The sequence below is a fragment of the Hyperoodon ampullatus genome, assembly GCF_949752795.1.
Source record: "Hyperoodon ampullatus genome assembly, chromosome: 1".
Taxonomy (NCBI): Eukaryota; Metazoa; Chordata; class Mammalia; order Artiodactyla; family Ziphiidae; genus Hyperoodon; species Hyperoodon ampullatus.
Genome location: NC_136914.1, coordinates 82,798,978 through 82,820,966, shown reverse-complemented (window position 1 = coordinate 82,820,966; position 21,989 = coordinate 82,798,978). Strand labels below are relative to the sequence as shown.

The 21,989-nt window shown below is 36.4% G+C and overlaps 1 protein-coding gene across 1 annotated transcript in view; it reads left to right on the top strand.

Annotated features, from left to right (window-relative positions):
• Positions 1-21,989, top strand: part of RFC1 (replication factor C subunit 1) — an 82,666-nt gene that overhangs the window by 29,367 nt on the left and 31,310 nt on the right. Inside the window, exons 5-6 of the mRNA XM_079719426.1 lie at positions 18,286-18,527; positions 19,368-19,445. Of these exons, the coding sequence (XP_079575552.1) occupies positions 18,286-18,527; positions 19,368-19,445 (320 nt within the window). The remainder of the gene's footprint in view (positions 1-18,285; positions 18,528-19,367; positions 19,446-21,989) is intronic.

Sequence of the window (21,989 nt, the reverse complement as noted above, 5' to 3'; positions counted from 1 at the left end):
CCGTCCTAGATACTAGGTGCTGGGGATACAAAGATGATTAAAGACTCCTAAGTACTATAGGAATTGCCTGAGGCTGCAATATACAATAGTCAGGGAGAGGGCTTCATGGAGAGGGTAAGATTTGATCTAACCCTTGACGGATGAGCCCGTGATGGAGGGAAAGAACATGTCTGATTAATAAGATGGGATTATTTAAAGAACAGCATCCAGCACAAGGCTTGATGTATTCACAGGACACTGAAGAGATTGCTTGCCCACATCATGAGGAATAATGAGAGGTAATGAAGCCAGTTTAGGGAAGATCTTGAAAGGTAGGCAGAGGAATTCCACATAGCAGGGAAAAGGGAACCATTAAAGTTTTTGAACAGTTATAGAATGATGAAAATAGTATTTAAGAGTGATTGCTAGTCTTTAAGGTGGGAAGGAGAATAGAAAAATCATAATTGGGGAGGCTGAGGCATTTATGGTAATCTACGAGTGAAGTAATGAGTCTTAAAAGTTAGCAATAGTTAGAGACTGATCTATCAACATTTTGGGAGATGAGTTATAGGTTAGGTTTTTGGATTACCTATGGGCTTCATTCAGCCATGCTATCTATGGTTTACTATTAGGATAATTGGAGAGCTGATGTTATTAGCATGCTTACGTGTAAAATTTTTTTATTTTTTAACATCAGCTTTATTGAGATATAATTCACATACCATACAATTCACCTTTAATGTTTTTTTTAATATAATTTTTTAGAATTTATTTTATTTATTTATTTTTGACTGCGTTGGGTCTTTATTGCTACATGCGGGCTTTCTCTAGTTGCGGCGAGCGGGGGCTACTCTTTGTTGCAGTACGCTGGCTTCTCATTGCAGTGGCTTCTCTTGTCGCGAAGCACGGGCTCTAGGCGCACGGCGTCAGTAGTTGTGGGGCGTGGGCTCAATAGTTGTGGCTTGCGGGCCCTAGAGCGCAGGCTCAGTAGTTGTGGCGCACAGGCTTAGTTGCTCCGCAGCATGTGGGATCTTCCTGGACCAGGGCTCAAACCTGTGTCCCCTGCCGATTCTTAACCACTGAGCCACCAGGGAAGCCCCACCTTTAATGTTATTGGAATTTGCTTACACGTATGGGCTGTTACTTGAGAGTATGAAGGTACTCATGGTAGATAAATTGGTCAGTAAGTAGGGAATGAAACAGGAAAGAAGTCCTTGTGTTGTAGAAGGAAGCTGAGACTGGAAGGTCAGAAGCCTTGCCTGGAGGGTACATCCTTAGTTCCCATCTAACAGCTGTGTGACTGGGCTAAAGGGCGGTGAGTCTGTCTCCCTTTTTGTAAAGCAGAAACACTAATTGAATAGGCTAGTTGGGAAAACTTAATGGGATGATGCATATGAAAGTGCCAGACCCAGTGCCTGAAACATATAAATAACAGGCTGTCAAAAGGAAAAAATAAAAATGAAAGAAGCCCACAGATGAAGCTTTGTAGGCTCTCTGAAACATTTACATATTTGATAAAGTTGTTCAAATGACCAAAGAGAAAATCTAAGTGACGTGAACATATTTTCTGTAAAATTTTTTGTAAGCTGAGATAAATTTCTTCATTATGGCCTGTGGCAGATTGACTCTTGAACCTTTCTGTTCTGTTGCTAAATATCTGCTCAGGCACGTTGTGCAAATGCGCTCTTCCATTAAAAGGCTCCCTCTTACATCTGGCCACCTTTGTCAAGTTTTGAATATGTGGGAGGGATACTAAAACCAGTATGGTGATAGGTTTATTATGTAACTGAAGGTGGTGTGATCAAGCTTTCCAGTGACACCATGAAAACGTCAAAGTTAGTGTGCAGACAGCGATGGCCTTCAACTGTGGATCAAGGCTATCGTTATCTTGTGATTTTAGGTACACAGAAGGGTCAAACAATTTAAGCTCTGATCACAGGTTTTCTTTAACACAGGACTGTTTATTTCAGACCAGGTATTTTCAAATGTTATTTTCTGAAGAGATAACTATCCTCTTATCTGAAATTTTTATGACCATTAGACAGTATTTATATCACCCTGCCAAGGGTATGTACATGTGAAAGTGAATGTTGTCATCTTGTCTTAGCAAGAAATCTTGGGGTACAGTATATCTATCTCATATGATGTTCAGTATTACATAGTATTCTGCTTTTTCCTGGATTTGAGATACAGGAAAGAAGTTAGCTGTTTTTTTGCCTGTTTTATCTTCTCATACTTTTTTATGCCTTGGAATGATAGGTGAATGGGAGAAAAGCCCTTTTCCTTCCCATCATAAAAGAGAATGAGACTGTTAAAAAGAAGTCTGCAATAAAATTAGCATAATAAAATCAGAAATATAATGAGTTTCAAAAAAAGAAAAGTGCAGCTTCTTGAAATTAATTAACTAGAAATTTCTTGACCATAAAATAATTCTTTTATTCTTTTTTTTAAGCTAAAACTACATATAAATTTTCAATGCTGGTTATGAATAAGTATTCATATTGTAGAAATAAATATTTATCAGTATATTGGGACTTGCCTGGTGGTCCAGTGGTTAAGACTTCATGCTTCCAATTCTGGGGGCATGGGTTCGATCCCTGGTCAGGGAACTAAGATCCCACATGCCATGTGGCCAAAAAAACCCCAAAAAACCCACAACAACAATTTATCAGTATAAGGTTAAATAAAATATTTGTGGTAATAAAATTGTACTTTTTTTTTTTTTGGAGTTTGGAGCTTCTTGTGGAAAAGGATTATATGATATGATTCAGTTTTAAAAACCTGTTAATTCCAAAAGAAACAATTTTCTTTACTATTCCATATTTTATCTTTTATAAACCAACTTTTTTTTTTCCTTACAGCATAGCATGTGTAGTGTTTAAGAGCATGAGCTCTTGAGTAAAACCTCCTGCCTGGGTGAAACCTTCATTTACCTTCCCTGTGTCTTAGTTTCCTTGTTTGTAAAATGGGGGTATTACTAGTGCCTACATCAGAGGCCTTTGTGCTTGATCAAATGAGATAATGCTTGAAAAGCAATTAAAATAGTGTCTGGCACATTACTGAAATGCTCAGTAAGTATTAACTGTTATTATTATATTTTGACCTGATTGTATACCTATATCTGCCTTTAAGATTATGCTAAAGACATTTGCTTTTGCTTAGATACTTAGGGCTTTTTTTGATTATATAACTGTGCTTTAGAAATTTAGAAATTGTATTTGACCCACTTATGTTATAGATGTTCTTTGTCCAGTTATGGGAACTACTACATGTGGCTCTTGAGCACTTGAAATATGATTAGCCCAAATTCAGAATGTTTTACTTGTGAAGTATAGATTTCAAAGACTTACTACAAAAAAAAGGATAAATTATCTTATTAATAATTTTTTAGCATTGATTACATGTTGAAATAATAATCTGAATATGTTGGGATAAATGAAATATATTATTAAAATTAATTTCATCTGTTTCTTTTTCCTTTTTAAAAATGTGGCTTGCATTTTATTCCTGTTGCACAGTGCTTTATAAACAATGAGAAACATACTTAGGAAATAACCTTACTTTATTTATTTATTTTTAAATATTTATTTATTTATTTACTTTGGGTGTACTAGGTCTTAGTTGCTCCATACGGGCTCTTAGTTGTGGCCTGCAAACTTCTTAGTTGTGGCATGCATGTGGGATCTAGTTCCTCGACCAGGGATTGAACCTGGGTCCCCTGTGTTGGGAGTGCAGAGTCTTACCCACTGGACCACCAAGGAAGTCTTGGAAATAACCTTGTTTTAGAAAATAACCTACTAAGCAACTATACTCCAATAAAAATTAATTTTAAAAAAGGTTAGGGGCTTCCCTGGTGGCGCAGTTGTTGAGAGTCCGCCTGCCAATGTAGGGGACACGGGTTTGTGCCCCGGTCCAGGAGGATCCCACATGCCGCGGAGAGGCTGGGCCCGTGAGCCATGGCCGCTGAGCCTGCGCGTCCGGAGCCTGTGCTCCGCAACGGGAGAGGCTGCAACAGTGAGAGTCCCGCATACCGCAAAAAAAAAAAAAAAAAAAAAAAAAAAAAAAAAAAAAAAAAAAGGTTAAAAAAGAAAAGAAAATAACCTACTTAACCTACTTCAGGTGCTTTTGTTTGTACTATTACACAATTCTTTAGGCTGTATTATTATACAGATCTTTAGGCTTATCATTTAGCTCCATAACACACTTTTCATCATCACTTTGTTTGATTAAATTTGTCTTCTATTACGTATTGATTTTTTTAAAGATTTTTTTTGATGCAGACTATTTTTTTTTTTTTTTTTTTTTTTCCGGTACGCGGGCCTCTCACTGCTGTGGCCTCTCCGGTTGCGGAGCGCAGGCTCAGTGACCATGCCTCACGGGCCCAGCCGCTACACGGCATGTGGGATCCTCCCGGACCAGGGCACGAACCCGTGTCCCCTGCATCGGCAGGCGGACTCTCAACCACTGCGCCACCAGGGAAGCCCGATGCAGACTATTTTTAAAGTCTTTATTGGATTTGTTACAGTATTGCTTCTGTTTTATATTTTGATTTTTTGACCGTGAGGCATGTGAGATATTAGCTCCCCGGCCAGGGATCGAACTTGCACCCCCCTGCATTGGAAGGTGAAGTCTTAACCACTGGACTGCCAGGGAAGTCCCTTATTGATGTTTAAAGTACTTTAACTACATTAGTTTCCCATATTACAGGAAAAGGAAAAAAGTTGCTTATACATATCTTCATAGCTAACCATTGACTGTAGTAAAATGTTTTTGTAGGTTGGTAAAAATCCAAATACTTGTTGTACTGGGTAAATATGTTTACTTTTAGTTGTTTAATGAAGTGAGAGACCTTGAGTTTTGTTTGACACAGATGACCTTTTATTATGCAGTTTCATCAGGGGCTGCTTGTGTTTGGTTGAAAATGGTGGGGGTTTTCCCAATCTTGAGAATTGTTTATGACGGGTAATTTTTAAAAAATTTTTATTGGAGTATAGTTGATTTACAATGTTGTGTTAGTTTCACGTGTACAGCAAAGTGAATATATGTGCATATATATATATATCTCCACTCATTTTTAGATTCTTTTCCCATATAGGTCATAACAGAGTATTGAGTCGAGTTCCCTGTGCTATACAGTAGGTCCTTATTAGTTACTTCTTTTATACATAGTAGTGTGTATATGTCAATCCCAATTTATCCCCTCCCCACTTCCCCTCTGGGTAACCATAAGTTTGTTTTCTACATCTGTGACTCTTTTTTTGTTTTGTAAATAAGTTCATCTGTACCATTTTTTTGGATTCCACATATAAGCGATATCATGTGATATTTGTCTTTGTCTGACTTACTTCACTCAGTATGACAATCTCTGGGTCCATCCGTGTTGAGGCAAATGACATTATTTCATTCTTTTTTATGGCTGCATAGTATTCCATCGTATATATGTACCACGTCTTTTTATCCACTCCTCTGTCAATGGACATTTAGGTTGCTTCCATGTCTTGGCTATTTTAAATAATGCTGCAATGAGCATTGGGGTGCATGTATCTTTTCAAATTATGGTTTTCTCCAGATATATGCCCAGGAGTGGGATTGCCAGATAATATGGTAGTTTTATATGTAATTTTTAAAGGAACCTCCTTACTGTTCTCCATAATGGGTGTACCAGTTTACATTCCCACCAACAGTGTAGGAGGGTTTCCTTTTCTCCACACCCTCTCCATCTCTCTACCCCCTCTTCATTGTAGATTTTTTAATGATGGCCATTCTGACTGGTGTGAGGTGGTACCTCATTGTCATTTTGATTTGCATTTCTCTAGTAATTAGTGATGTTGAGCATCTTTTCATGTGATTTTTGGTCCTCTTTATGTCTTCTTTGGAGAAATGTCTATTTCGATCTTCTGCCGATGTTCTGATTGAGTTTTTTTTTATTGTATTAAAAATGTACAAACAGGAGCTGTTTGTATATTTTGGAGATTAATCCCTTGTTCGTTGCTTCATTACAAATATTTTCTCCCATTCTGTGGGTTGTTATGACTGGTAATTTTTATTGAGCATATAATTCCAGAGGCTGATAGTGTTCTTGAAGTTATAATTATTTTGGGGACATTATGTGGGAAAAAATTGGGAATGTGGTGTTCTCCAGGTTACCATGTAATATCAGTGACTTGTGACTCAGGAAAATAGCAGCAGAAAATATTATTGGGGAATGTGTGTGGTAATTTTTAGTGACATATAGCTTTGTGTACCAGATAAATAGGAATAGATTTCTGTATAGGATAGAGAACTTCTCTTAGGTATTTTCAGGGAAACCCAGTGTGACTGAGACAGAGAATTTCCTTGAAGTGAGAGGAAACCTAAGAACTGTGTATTATATTTCTTTCATTGTACTTGTTCAAAAATTAATATGGATTTAAAATCAATATTAAATTAATACTATTAATATTTATAGTCTTTATAAGACTATAAAAGAAACTAAGTTTAGATTTTTGAGGATGAATATTTAGATTAATATTATTCAGAATTACCTAAGTAACACATTCTCACTGAAAAAGAAACAATTCAGATAAAAAACGTTCCATTCCTTCATCCATCCCTTTTGCTCTACATAGCTATATAAATTTAAAAAATATATATATACACACATATATATTTACATATATACACGTATTTGAGAGTGGCATCTTGTAACATTTCTGCAGCTTGCTTTTTCATAACTTAATGTCTCCTTCCCTTCCTCCTTCCTTCTCTCCTTTTCTCCCCTCCTTCCCTTCCCATCCCTCAGCCTCTCTCTCTTTCAATACAGAAAGATTCCTATCTCATTCTTTTAAACTTCTGCATAGTAAATTTTAATAGTATGCATTTAATTTTTCTCATACTCTTATTTTGGATATTGGATTATTGATGTGAACATACTTGTTTATGCTTCATTGTAATAGAACATATTTAACCATCAATAAGTGGACAATTCACAATAAAGAATATTATCACTTAAAAGAGAATAGAATTTCTTGAGGTTAAGTGGCATTTGTTTTAAGGGTATAGTTTATTCACCTATATTATGAAGAATAGAAGGGGGTTCCACTTTGTGCTTCTCAGGTCCAGAAAAGGGACTTTATGTTTATCCTTATTAAATTTTTTTTCTGAAAATTTTTTTCTGAAACTCTTACGTTTTTATCTTGTTAGCTTCCAGGCTTTTGTATTCTGATTCTGTCATCTTTTTTTTTTAAAATTTTACATTTGAATACTTTCATTTAACAATATTAAATTCTCACTGATTTATTTATTTAACAAACGTGATTGTTCACTGTTTGTGCCCAACAGTGTACTGGACAATCTATGAAATAGATAAGAGAATAAAGCTCAGCCCTGTCTTCAAGGGCTTAAACTCTACTGGGGAGATAAGCCTTTTACATAAAAATTGTAATACAAGGAAACAATTAACAGTGATAAAAATATCTTCCAAGGATATTTGGGCATGAGAGAGGTAACTTTTATTTTGGAAGTTCAGGAAACATTTCCTGGGAGAGAGAGAAATTTGAGATAAATGTCAAAGGTTTTGGTAGGATTTAACATGGAGGTTTAGGTACTGTGTATACTAGAAAGGAGAATAATGTGAAGTTTGGAAATCAGTAGTGCTATTTCATGTGCGTTATTCACTACTTTCTAACTTAGAGAAAATCTACTTTAAAAAATTCAATTTATAAACTTTCACAGATTTACTTACACAAGATTAATACTACCTAGTATTGTATCGTACCTTGTATTTTCTTAATTACAGTATCGTCTGTGTAGGAATCTCTTACTTTACTTGAAACTTCTGTGTCCATGTGAAAGGCAGGGAGAATTCGACCTTAATAATGTCAACATAAATTTTGTCTTGTATACCATTATAAATTTTTTTCAAAACACTTTTATACTGGCTTCATGGAATGGAATAACATTATTTATTATATGGCTTATATTTCCTATCTGTCTCATTTGATCTTCAAAACTACCTAATATTAGGGCTGACTTGCTTTAAGAAAACTTACTCTCAAAGAATCAATTTTCAATCTAAGGTTGCACAAAGCTTCAGTGTGAAAGAATCCTGTAGTTCTTTGGATGCCCCTCATCCACTTATTTTTTTATAACATCTGATTTCATATCTTCTACAAATTTGATAAACCTATCTCTGTATTTCTTTCTGAATCATTAGTAAAATTGTTCAGTGTTAAGGGACATGTAAAGAAACCTTTTTCAAAATTGACATGATCAAATATCAGCATCCTGGATACAGCTTTTCAGTTTCTTCTGAAGAGCTTTTCAACTAGTTATGAATCTCAGAAACCACTGTTACGTATCTTGTATTTCTCCATCTTGCCAGAAATCAGTGCTTCTTAATCAAGGGTGATTTTGCCTTTCAGCAAAAAATCTGGCATATCTGGAGTGCTATTTTTGGTCATCACAACTGGCGGATGCTGCGGCATCTAGTTGGTAGAGGGCAGAGTTGCTACTAAACATCCTACAGTGCACCAGAGAGCCCCCTACAACAATTATTTGGCTCAAAATGTCAATAGTGCAGAGGTTAAAAACCCTGCCATAGCCTATCGGAAGACAATTTGGTAGATGCTTTGTTACAGTCCAGACATCCCTGTTTCTAATGTTCATCTCATCTACTAGTCCTGTAACTCAAAGAATAAATGATGGCTCAGGCCAGCATAGTTTAATCTCAGTGAATCTCTGTCTGCTTCTGTTAAATACTCTCTTTTTGGTTTTTGTTTGTTTTTTATTTTAATTTTTTATTGAAGTATAGTTGATTTATGTGTTAATTTCTGCTATACAGCAAAGTAATTCAGTTATACTTAATATGTACATTCTTTTTCATATTCTTTTCCATTATGGTTTATCACAGGATACTGAATATAGCTTACTGTGCTATACAGTAGGACCTTGTTGTTTATCTATTCTATATATAATAGTTTGCATCTGCTAACCCCAAACTCCCGTTCCATCCCTCCCTCACCCCCCTCCCCCTTGGCAACAACAAGTCTGTTCTCTATGTCTGTGAGTCTGTTTCTGTTTTGTAGATGAGTTCATTTGTGTCATTTTAGATTCCACATATAAGTGGTATCATATGGTATTCGTCTTTCTCTTTCTGACTTACTTCAGTTAGTATGATAATCTCTAGTTGCATCCATGTTGCTGCAAATGGCATTATTTCATTCTTTTTTATGGCTGAGTAGTATTCCATTGTGTATATGTACCACATCTTTATCCATTCATCTGTCGATGGACATTTAGGTTGTTTCCATGTCTTGGCTATTGTGAATAGTGCTGCTGTGAACATTGGGGTGCATGTATCTTTTTGAATTATAGTTTTGTCCAGATATATGCCCAGTAGTGGGATTGCTGGTTCATACGGTAGTTCTGTTTTTAGTTTTCTGAGGAACCTCCATGCTGTTTTCCATAGTGGTTGCACCAACTTACATTCCCACCAATAGTGTGGAAGGGTTCCCTTTTCTCCACCCCCTCTTCAGCATTTGTTATTTGTTGACGTTTTAATGATGGCCATTCTAACTGGTGTGGGGTGATATCTCACTGTAGTTTTGATTTGCATTTGTCTAATAATTAGCCATATTGAGCATCTTTTCATGTGACTGTTGGCCATCTGTAAATACTCTCTTTTTGCCCTGCTCTTGATATTGTTGTGTAGAATTGTAATCAAACCTTTCTCCTTCTATATTTCTGTAGTTGGGGATCTGCCTTTCTCTTTTCGACAATTAGGACTCCATTTCTCCTCTTTAATCTTTAGAGACTTCTTCCATTTTATATGATGATTCAAGGTCACTGATATCCTTTAGCAATTTCATTCCCAAATTCATTTTGACTAAAGCATCATTATAAGAGCTAGGTGCATTCTTATAGTCTTTTTTCCCTAGTTTGCTCTTCAGTCCCCTTTTAGTAGTGCATATTATGAGACCTGAAAAAAAATTCAGTGGCATATGAAGAGGGAGAACTGAAAAGGACATAGTGAATAATGAAGCACTAGAGTATCTGGAATGATTATTGAGTGTCTGAAACACCTTTGAAAATGAACAGACTGTTGTTTTCTGGTGACACATATTTTGTTGTCAGGTACTTGTGAAAGTATGAGAGATACAGGATTGTATTCCAGAATGCTAAGGAAGTAGGGTTATGTTATGAAAATGTCATTAAGCACTAATAAAACAATATACAGGTTATTTATACGTGGTCTTAGCATAGAAACCAGCATTGTTATGTCATCTCATGTGCGGGGAAGTGGAATGTGAATGGAAGTGGAGAATCACATTACTGAACCACTCCCTTAACTCTACCGGTCAGTCGAGTTTTCCTTCTGTTGCCCGTTTCATGCTTTAGAGTTGTAAGAAGCTCTGGATAATGTACCTGTGGCTAGTTGTCTAAGCTCTCCCTCCCCTAACCCTGAACCTCCTTTTTCTTTTCCTGTGAGATGCAGTGGAGATGGAGGAAGGAGGTGAGTAAGTAGTAAAATGCTCCACTTTCTTCTCCTGCATTGTTTTCTTAGTAATTGAAACCAGCTGTGACTTTCCATGGACTGTTATTCCTGCTCTGGGGAGGACTCTATATGGTAGATAACATCACAGCACAGGCCAGTACTTTTTTCTCTTAATGATAAATACCATTACTTAGCTACCTCACTAGACCTCACGAATTATTAAATAATTTTATTCTTAAAATATAACTGACTCCATTTGATTCTAAGAGGATTTATTAGTAAAGAATCATGATATCTCTAAATTTCTTGATTAAGGATGAGCAGTCTCAGTTTTATTTCGTTATACTGAAATATATCTGATTCACCACATAAATCATTCAGTGATTCACCCCAGAATGTCCGATTCTCACACCCCATAAGCGGTGCAAAGATGATATGTGTAGTTTCTTTTCCAACCACTTAATTAACAAATATTTATTGAAGACTTGGAATATGCATGAACCTTTCTCTATGTCCACAACCAAAACGACAGTTTGAATTTTTGACTCAAGGAAGTATTGAAAAGGAACTTAGTAGAAAAAGGCTCTAAAGACTCAGATTCCCTTTTTAGTTTTTGACTTGTTGCAAAATAAATTATTTTTAATCTCTGTAACCAGATTCTCTAGGATGGTCTCCATTAATTTGGTTTCTGTGTATTTCACACTGAAGGAGAAAAATCAGAATCCCAAACTCTCAGCAGTAGGAACTTCAGAATTAGATTTTTTTAGAGACCTGCACATTATTTTCTTGCTCTTTCATTTGTTATCCTTTTAAATAAATGAATGTATCTAACTCAGAGTGGCAAAGCAATCTTCTCTTCCAGGCAATTCCTCTGCTGTATGTTGGATAATGCTAGTTTACGTGGTGATTCTTACCACATTTGAGGTTATGTTGTATATAAATAAAAACAAATGGTGTTTTTATAAGGAGTCAGATATCCTGGGGGGAGATTCTAAGTGTTCCGTTTCCCCTGATTTTCAACTAGGTCACAGAAATTTGACTTAGATCTATTTATCATTATTTTAAGTTAATGTGAAGAAGAGAACACAGTTTTGCCTTTGGCTTCTGACAAGGCAGAACAAATTTAGGCTCATTAGAAAACAAGAACAAATGTTAAAAAAGAAAAACAACCATAACTTTATTTGGGATGTTTCATGTCTACACACTGTGTAGAATTGTAAAATATTTATTTTACATAAGGATGGTCACAGCCTTATAGTTACAGGTCCATGTAACTATAAGGACTGTGGAGAAGGTCACAAATCACAGGGCACGAAATAAGCATTAAATCAAGCAAGTCAATATTTTTTTTTCCTTTTTGCATAACTGTATTTCACTAGAATTGCTCCTGCTTTCCAAGGGGACTTGGAGAACCATTTATTTTGTGGTTAGAGAACAAAGGACCTTGTGTACAATTTTTGCTTAGTACAGTGAAAACATACTTGAAATTTCATGCAGAATATTTCCATATTTTTTCTTGAAAATTACATTTTTACTCAGTATTTATGAAAATGTTTATAAAATTATGTCTGTGTTTAGATGTAGTATATTTTTGGGATCTGTAGCTTGAAGACATTGTTAACTTTAAACCCATTGTAAAAAGATCTCTAGTAGAGAAGGCTATGGAAAGAAGCTCTCTTTTAGGAGTGATGTTTAAGGCTAGCCTAAAGAACAAAGTGATGCAGTTTTGGTTTTTTGCCAGCTTAATTTTACTGTTTTCATAATTTTTTTTTGAGCTTTGAAATTTGGGCTTAATTTTTTATGACTGCATGAATTCATTGTATGACTAGATCACAATGTATAAAGCCCTTCCAGTTTTAATTATTTTTGTTGCCTACATTTTTAATGTTCTTAGTAGTGTGATGAATATATTTGTATATAAATGTTTGTCAGCACCTCTCATTATCTCTAAGAATTACTATGCTAAAGGTTATGAACTTCTTTAAGGTTCTAGATATATTTTGCCAAATTGCTGTCTAGAAAAGTCATACTATTGGGTTGACCAAAAAGTTCTTTCGGGTTTTTCGTAAGATGTTACGGAAAAACCCAAACAAACTGTTTTGGCTAACCCAGTAGTTTACACTTTCATAGTTAGTGTTTATATTAGTACAGACTTATCATATTCTCATCAGTATTGAGTATAGTAGCTACAAAATCTATGTGACTATCCACAGATTTTTCAGAATTATAGAAGGGAAAATCTTAAAAGAGTTTGTCTGGTCCAACATTTTTCAGAGGACAATGAATCCCAGATAATTAATTAAAATAACAATAGAAAGCTGAAGTCAGGTTAGCATTTTAGTTTTCTGGACTTCTGGTTCAGTATTGTTTTCACCAGAGAATACTGCTTTATTGTTTATTGAATGTTTATTATAACATGGCGAGGTACTATACTGGGCACTTTGATTTTTAAAAATCTAATCTTTCCAATAACCCAAATGGTGAGTGGTTTGAAACTTTACCATTTGTAGGGAAGAGGAGCTAAAGAAGAGAACGAAGGCAGTCTTCAAACACTGAATGTGAAAAAAGATTAATTAGGGAAAATAGGTGGGATTCACAGGGAAGTGTTTTGGCTTAATGTAAGGAAGAACTTTTCTAAAGAGTACAGTAGTGCTGTTCACCAAAGAAAGAGGAGGTCACATTGAATTACATTGCTCCAATGTGAAAGTATTTAGCCCAGTCTGCATTTGCCAGGAATGTGGAAAATGGAATCCATGTATGGAATAAGAGAACTAGTTGACTAAAGATAATGCATTATAAAGAATGTGGTAGAGTGCCTGGCATGGAGTTTAATGCTCAGTAATGATAACTATTATAAACTAATTATATCATAAATTAGATAAAAAGATACCATGAAGTCCCTGAAGCTAGTGACAGAATATGCAGAGATGCTAATAAATAATGAAAGAAGTAAGCAAAGAAAAATAGAGAGGAGGGAGAAACTAAAGCCAAACCTTTTCTGTCTCAGAAAGCCAAGGGGACGGAGAGTTTCTAGGAGATAGTCAATTTGTTGTAAAATATTAGATGTAGGTTAAAAAGAAAGAGAAGTGTAATATACAGATAAAAAAGATCCGATGAAAGAAATGAAAAATCACCCACAGTCCCCTATCCAGAGGTAAAAGTTGACAACATTTTATTCTTTTCAGATCTTTGAATGTGAATTTAAAAGCATATCTATAAATATATAGATGGGTAGATTTAGATATATCACTAAACATCTTGTAATATCTCTTATCACTTAATACACATGAATATCTTGATGTCAGTAAATATGGATATGCATTATAATTTTCGGTTGCTGCATAATTCATTACATGGTTGAACATAATAGTAGGTATTCAGGTTATTTGTTTTCTCACTTTATAAACAATGTTCACTTATCTCTATCTTTGGTGCAACTGTCATAGTTGAGGCTGTCTTTTTTGCCTAAACTGTATTAGTCCCTTAATTTTTCCTTCATCTTTTCTTGCCCTCTTGCGGTTTGTTCTCCATACTTTTGAATGGACAAATGCCATGATAAGCATTTTTGTACATATATCTTTGTGTACGTGTTCATTTGTTTAGTTTTTTTTTGGCCTCGGTGCGCAGCATGTGGGATCTTCGTTCCCAGACCAGGGATCGAACCTGCGCCCCCTGCAGTGGAAGCGCGGGGTCTTACCCACTGGACCACCATGGAAGTCCCTGTTTTTATTTATTTTAAATTTTAATTAATTTAATTAATTTATTTTTGGCTGCGTTGGGTCTTCGTTGCGGTGTGCGGTCTTCTCATTGCAGTGGCTTCTCTTTTTGCAGAGCCCAGGCTCTAAGCCCGTGGGCTTCAGTAGTTGTGGCTTGCGGGGTCTAGAGTGCAGGCTCATTAGTTGTGGCACACGGGCTTAGTTGCCCCGCGGCATGTGGGATCTTCCTGGACCAGGGCTTGAACCCGTGGCCCTGCTTTGGCAGGTGGATTCCTAACCACTGTGCCACCAGGGAAGACCCCCCGTTTTGTTTTTAGATTAATTAGTTAGAAGTGGAATTGCTGGGACTTTCCTGGTGGTCCAGTGGGTAAGACTCTGTGCTTCCAATGCAGGGGGCCCGGGTTGGATCCCTGGTCAAGGAACTAGATGCCACATGCATGCTGCAACTAAAGATCCCGTGTGCCGCCATGAAGATCCTGTGTGCAGCAACTAAGACCCAGTGCGGCCAAAATAAAAAAAAATTTAAAAAAGAAGTGGAATTGCTGGTTCCAACTAATGGGTATGCATATGTGAGGTTTTGATACATGTTGCAAGATTGCCCCCCATAAAGATTTTTAAAAATTTACTATTTAAAAATACTATTGCCTATTGCGTATGTAAAGGTCCCATTTCCCTACACCCTTGCCAACAATCTTTTTAATCTGATAGTCTTAGAAATTCTTGATCTCACTAGATTTCATGCTCATCTGTTACCTGTGAATATTTATGAGATTGCTGGAGAAAGCGATAAGCTAGGGATTGCCAATATCTACAATACCATTGTTTCCCTTTCTGAGTCTATACCAAATATCAGTGATTGATCTTGTTTGAGTTACTTGCTTAAGGACAGTTACAATATTTTATATACTAAGGAAGTTCTTGAGTGTAGGGGAAGAACTATAACAGAAAAACGTTAGTGGTTGACTTGGTCCATTCAGTTCTGGGATTTTCTGTCATACTGCTTGTACACATGGCTAGGGGTAGTGGAAATGGAATGTTACTGCTTTTGGCATTTTTAAAGTGAGGGAAAAACTAGTAGAAGACTGTCATTTTGCAGATAAAATTTAATTTTGTTCTTTCTCCATTAAGGAAATCCTTCCTCCCCAGAAGTACAGTTGTTGAATTCAAAACAAACCAAGTAAAAATTATAAAATTTAATAAGTTCTCGATAAGATTGGAAGTCTTGTCTTGTATACACTAGATAATGCTTTTAACTTTGCACTTACTGCCTAAGGAGATATATTGGATATCTATACTTAGGAGGTTCCAGTTTTGTGGCTTTCTTATTTTATTTTTATTAAAGCCAGGATATCAGCAATGTTATTATTATTTTTAAAAATAAATGAATTTATTTATTTATTTTTGCCTCCATTGGGTCTTCGTTGCTGCACGTGGGCTTTCTCTATTTGCGGCGAGCGGGGGCTACTCTTCATTGCTGTGCGCGGGCTTCTCGTTGCAGTGGCTTCTCTTGTTGCGGAGCACGAACTCTAGGTGCGCGGGCTTCAGTAGTTGTGGCTCGCGGGCTCTAGAGCGCAGGCTTAGTAGTTGTAGCGCACGGACTTAGTAGCTCCGTGGCATGTGGGATCTTCCCAGACCAGGGATTGAACCTGTGTCCCCTACATTGGCAGGAGGATTCTTAACCAGTGCGCCACCAGGGAAGTCCCAGTAATGTTAATTTTGTTTTGAATCTTCTTTTAAGGGCATTTCATATAATTTGTTTTGACTGCCGAGGTAGAATAGTTTGTTGTTAAATGCTACTGGTTTGGTTATGCTACAGCTTAACTGTGTCTAGGGATTTAAAATAGACAAACCTTAAATTATAAAAAATTGGATTTCAATAATATAACAATTCATTATGTTGTTATCTTAGAGAAGAGGGAAGGAGTTTCATATTGTATTCTCAGTGGTTACTAGGACTGTTATGAGTGATTTGCATGGCTATTGTACCTAAGTGGAATGGGGATAATGTCACCTAGCCTTTGTAGAACCATCTGAAGCAGATGGCAGAGGCAGAGAAGGACTGGTTGTCGTTTAGGAAGAACAGATATATGAGTGACTAAACTTAGTCTGCTGACTCTTGTCAATACATGGATTGAAATCTGGTAAGTGTATCAAGGCTTGGATGTGCTTAGAAGGATTGATGAATGAATTTTTAATTTAATCTTGAAGTTAGATTGGCTATAGTTGAAGATAAGAAAACAAGTATGCTTTAACTAAAATCTTTGGTTGCAGGTTAAGAAGAAAACCTAGCTTGTTGTAAGCAAAATGGAATTTATTAGAAGGCCATTGCTGAATGTCATTGAATGCAAAAATAAACCTTTAGCACCTTAGTTTAAACACATTAGTTCAGCGAACTGATCAAGGGTAAGATTCACCCCACCTTGTTCAGGTGCCCACTCCTGGTCCAGTTTGTGATGGCAGGGAATATGGAACCATCTAATAAATATATCTGTGGTTATTGGAGGCCCTTGGAAGGTGGAGTGGGGTGTAAGTCCTTAGGGAAAGTAGGCTTATAGTGAACTGTATGGACATCCTCAGAGGTGTCTACTCTGCTCTTGCTTTAAATAATGGATTACTTTTTACATTTAGTACTCAGAAACCTGTAAGAGTTATTTATGCTTTGTAAAGTTTATAGTTTAATTTTAATATAAATATAATAATTAGAGAGTAAGGCTAAATCCTTTTTGATTTTTACATATCTTGGATACTTTTTTGTTTGAGATGGCAGCACCTGGGAAGAGCACAGTGCTTGGCACTTAAGACCCTTAGCAAATACTAGTAGTTGAATGAGTACTTGAGAGGAGGTACGACCCATTCATATGTGGCCTTGAACACCAAACTTAAAAAGTGAACCCTCCCTCCCCCACAGTGACCTGACCTAGTCTTCACGGCTACCTTTTAGATTTTTCTTTTTATTGGATTTCTTTTGTTATTAGGCCAAAGTAAAAAGCTTTTTATCTTGCGAATCACTGAATCAAACAAAAAAGTTTACTGAGGCCCTTTTGAGGTGCATTTTTGGGGTCTTTAATTATCTATGCATTATCATGAATGCTTAGAAAGACTTTTAAAACCAGATGTTCAATGGAAACTTTTTGGAAAGAAAATGTTACAAGACAAAGTGTTTATAAAGTTTTCAATGAATGGTTAGATATTCCTAGATAGTCCTCCTTCAATGTATAGCTAGACTCTGACAAGTTCTTAACACCTCTGCAAATACCACCCTAGTCCAAGGCTTCAGCATTTCTTCTGGAACTGTGTAGAATAGCTTCCTAAATGGTCTCTGCATTCGCTTTTATCCCTTGACAGTGTGTTCTCCAAAGGATGTAACTTAAGTTGGATTACACACAACTCTGCTGAAAATTCTCTGGTGGATTCCCATTCTAAAATAAAACCTAAAATTCCTTCTGTGATCTACAAAGTTCTGTGGGATTTGGCTCTACCTCTCTCATCTTAACCCTTGTGGTGTCCCCCCTTCATTCTGCTGCAGTCACAGGGACCTCCAAGCACATTCAGTTTAAGGCTTTTGCACTTGTAGTTTTCATTGCCTGAACATTCTTGCCTGAGGTAACTTCATTTCAGGGCTCTGTTCAAATGTGGCTTATCAAAGAAGCTTTCCCTGACTACCCTATCTAAAAGAGCACCCTTCATCACTCTCTAATTCTTTCATTCTGTCTTACTTTTCTTCATAGCACTTATAACTTGACAGTATATGTTTGTTTATTTCTGTATCAGTTTCCTCTTCTAGGTTCCAAGCTCCATGAGGGCAGGGATTTTGTCTTTTTTATTCGCTGCTGTATCCTCAGTGCCTAGCACATAATGGATGCTCAGTAATTATTTGTTGAATACATGAGTAAATATACACGTTTGTGTACTCTGGGTAGTAATTGGGGGAGATGGTGTATTACAGACCTGGCACTGGTAAGTGTGAGGATAACTTGAATTTAGGAGATAGGAAGAAAAGAAAATCATTAACATCCCATAGCACTTGTATATTTTTTATAAAGTTGGTGGAAGTGGTTGCTTTTGTAATTAGAATTGATATTTTATCAAGCCATATTTGGTCATATTTCATTTAAGATGAAGAAGATGACTTTGTGTGTAAGAAGGCAGCCTCTAAATCAAAAGAGAATGGAGGATCTCCAAATAGTTATCTTGGAGCATCAAACATGAAAAAGAATGAAGAAAACACTAAGACACTAAACACTAAGAATAAGCCTTTGTCACCAATGAAACTTACCCCCACATCAGTGCTTGATTATTTTGGAACTGCAAGTGTCCAAAGATCGGCTAAGAAGATGGTGGCAAGCAAAAGAAAAGAGGTGAGTGTTCTACAGGTAAGCAAGAATGTTCAGGATTTGTACCCGTTCAGTTATTAATAAGAGGTGAAATTGGATTTTATGAATAGACCGACATTTTATTGATGAAAATAATTTTCCTATGATTATGGGTAAAATGTATTGCTATTATATTGGAGGATGACCAAGTTAGAATATCACACATTTAAGTTTTTAATATTTGAAAGTGAGAAAAGATCATTTAAATCATAAGAATAAATTGTGATTCTTAGAATTTAAATACTCAGAATGCAAACTCATTTTACTCTTGACCTCAGACAATATAATTGTTCCCAAATGAGGTCATGAACACATAACTTAGAATAGAGCCTCCCTATGCTATACTTGTGACCTTCTCTATTTTGGCTGATGTTTGATTCATCTTTTCCTGGACGTTTAGGAAACAAATACAGATAAGTTAGTGAAAGTAGTTCCCTGCGTGGAAGCCTGCCGAGCAATGTGTGTGTTGATTTCTTTAGTACCTCCATTAGACAATGTAATCTTTCTTATGTGTTGGTGTGCCAATGTTCTGGACTACTTCTGAGGAAGACGTTAGTCTCTAGGGTTTTCTGGGGTACTTCTTTTGAACATTTCAGTAGAATTAAGTGAGAGTCATCTGTCTGTAGCATATTTGCTTGTTAAGAAATTGGATGTGGTCACGGAGTAGCCATGAATATAATTTTTTGGCTGGTGTGCATTGAGTCTATTTCATAACTGATACATTTATCTCTCATTGGTGTATTTATTCAGCTACAGTTAAGAAAAAGTACCTAACTTTGAACTTAAGATTTATGCTGATCTTGCTTGATTTTCCTTGAAATATAGCCTTCACAAAATGCAGATGATTCCAGATTAAATGATGAAGCCATCGCCAAGCAATTGCAACTTGATGAAGATGCAGAGGTATTAGCGTTTTCTTTAGATATCATTAGCACCTTGATGTTGTCACTTGCTATTTAGTCTACCCAGGCAGACAATTAAGATAGTTCTAGTTTCATTTTGGATTGAGCCTCATTGTAAGAGTTATGTGTAAAATAAGTTAAAATCTAATACTATATGAAAATCTAAGTCTATATAAAAGATAAATGATGAGAGCAGAGGATAACTGAAGATATATTATTAGATTTCTTTGAATGGAAGCCTCCTTTAGAATAGTTAAAATAATTTAACTTGGTCATATCTCTTCTCTTTCCCCTTTGGGCAATCTCTACTTCTGTGGCTTTAAGTACTATGCATATGCTGGTGATCTCTAAGTCTATCTTCAGTTCAGAGTGCCCTTTGTAGTGAACCTGTTATATTAATTCAGTAAGTATTTATCGAGCACTTACTGAGTGCGTGGCACACTTCTAGGTGTTAAGGATACTGAAATAAAAAAAAAAGTCAGATCATTATAAATGCTATGAGGAAAAGTAAAGGAATAGATGTTTGGTGTGATCAGTGGGGTTATGAGTGTTCTATTTGAAATACAGGGGTTAGGAAAACCCCTCTGAGGAAGTGACATTGGGGCATATAATTCATGATATTGGTGAGCCATGGGGCTTCCTTCTACCTGGAGGAAGATTTCCTCTAAACATAGAGAATAGCAGTTGTAAGCATCCTGAGGTAGAAATGTTTGAGTTTGATGAGTTTGGAAGAAATGGCCAGCAGCAAATCCTGTTATGTCATGACTGGTCTTTGGTACCTACCAGAAGGACTTGGGATGGTAAGGAGTTTGGATTTTAGTCTCTGTGAGATGAGAAGCCATTGGAGTATTGAATAGAGAAATGACATGACTTGATGGCTCTTAAAAGAAAATTATTCTGGCTGCTGTGAACCAAAGAAACCACGGTGGGCAAGAACAAAAGCAGATCATTTTGGAGACTGTTAGGGTAGGGGAGGTGAGAGAAGATGTTGGCTTGTACCAGGATGGGGGTAATGGAAGAGGTAGCGAGAAGTGGTCATCATCTGTATATGCTTTGAAGGTGCAACCTTCAAGTTGTTGCAGATAGACTGGACGTAAGGTATGAAGGAAAGAGAAGATTCAAAGGTGACTCCATGTTTTTCGGCTTGAGCAGCTGGGTGAATGGTGATATCATTTATTAAGACTGGAACACTGGTACAGGAAAATCAAGAATTCTGTTTTGCACATAAGTTTGAGATGCCTAATAGGCTTTCAAATGGATATGCAGAGTGGGTAGTTGGGTAGAGGAATCTGGAGCTCAGGGGAGAGGTCTAAGCTGAAGATGTTTATTTGGGATCATTAACATTTGAATGGTATTAAAACCAGTGTAACTAGATGAGATCACGGGGAGAGAATGTAAACAGAAAAGAAGTCTCAGGATTGAGCTCTGGGGCACTGTTAACAATGAGAGGTCAGGAAGAGAAGGATGATCCAGCAGAGGAGATTTAAAGAAAGTGGCTAGTGAAGTAGGACAATCAGAAAAGCTTGGTATTTTATGTAAGCCAAGTGAAGAAGGTATTTCAGGGGGGAGTGTTTGTCTCTGTCAGAGGCTCTAGACCTTGGTACCTGCTGTTTGAACCTCCTTCCTGTTTATTAGCTTAAGTGTCACTTTCTCATATTCCCTAAACTATGTTAGAAATCCCTTCTGTATGCCCTGTAGCTACTATTAATGTTTATTTGTGTCTTCTTAAATTGCTATTTCCGTGTCTTCCTGTATGTAGACTTTAAACTCTACCTACCAGGGCTGTTTATGTCTCAACTATTGTGACATCAGTGTTCATCTTAGTGCTTGGCAAAGAAGAGGCTCTTTTTTTTTTTTAAACATCTTTATTGGAGTATAATTGCTTTACAGTGGTGTGTTAGTTTCTGCTTTATAACAAAGTGAATCAGCTATACATATACAGAGAAGAGGCTCTTGATAACAATTGTTTTGAGAGAACAGTATTCTAGTCTTCTGAAATATACTGACTGTTCACGTTTTATTAATTTAGCAGTTTATAGTTTGTGTTTTCAAAATCTTTTTCCATCTTACTGACGACACTGAATTTTATAAACTACATACAGATATCCACATGACTCAGGGTAGGACAGATGGCCTAGGTAAAATCATGAAGTGATTTTTTTTGGGACCTGACTTCTTATCTGTCTGAAATACTGGAGGCTTACCCTGTCCTTTCCAAACCAGGTGTGGCACTTTGTATCACAATCCTCTGTTTTCCCATTTCTATCACATTCTTTCAGAATCCTGTTTGGGTCCTGTTTATCATATATAATGAGAAATGTATTCTACTTCCACACGTTCTCTTCTGGAAGAGCTCCATTTTACTGAAAGTAAAAATATTTGGAAATAACAGTGAGGTGAATGTCTGCGTGTTACATTAGCATTTTAGGAAAACTTCTGATATAATGACTTAAATTTTCAAAAGTCAGGACAGATAAATTACTACTGTGTTGTACCCCTGAAACTAATATACTATTGTTAAGTCTACTGTACTTCAATTTAAAAA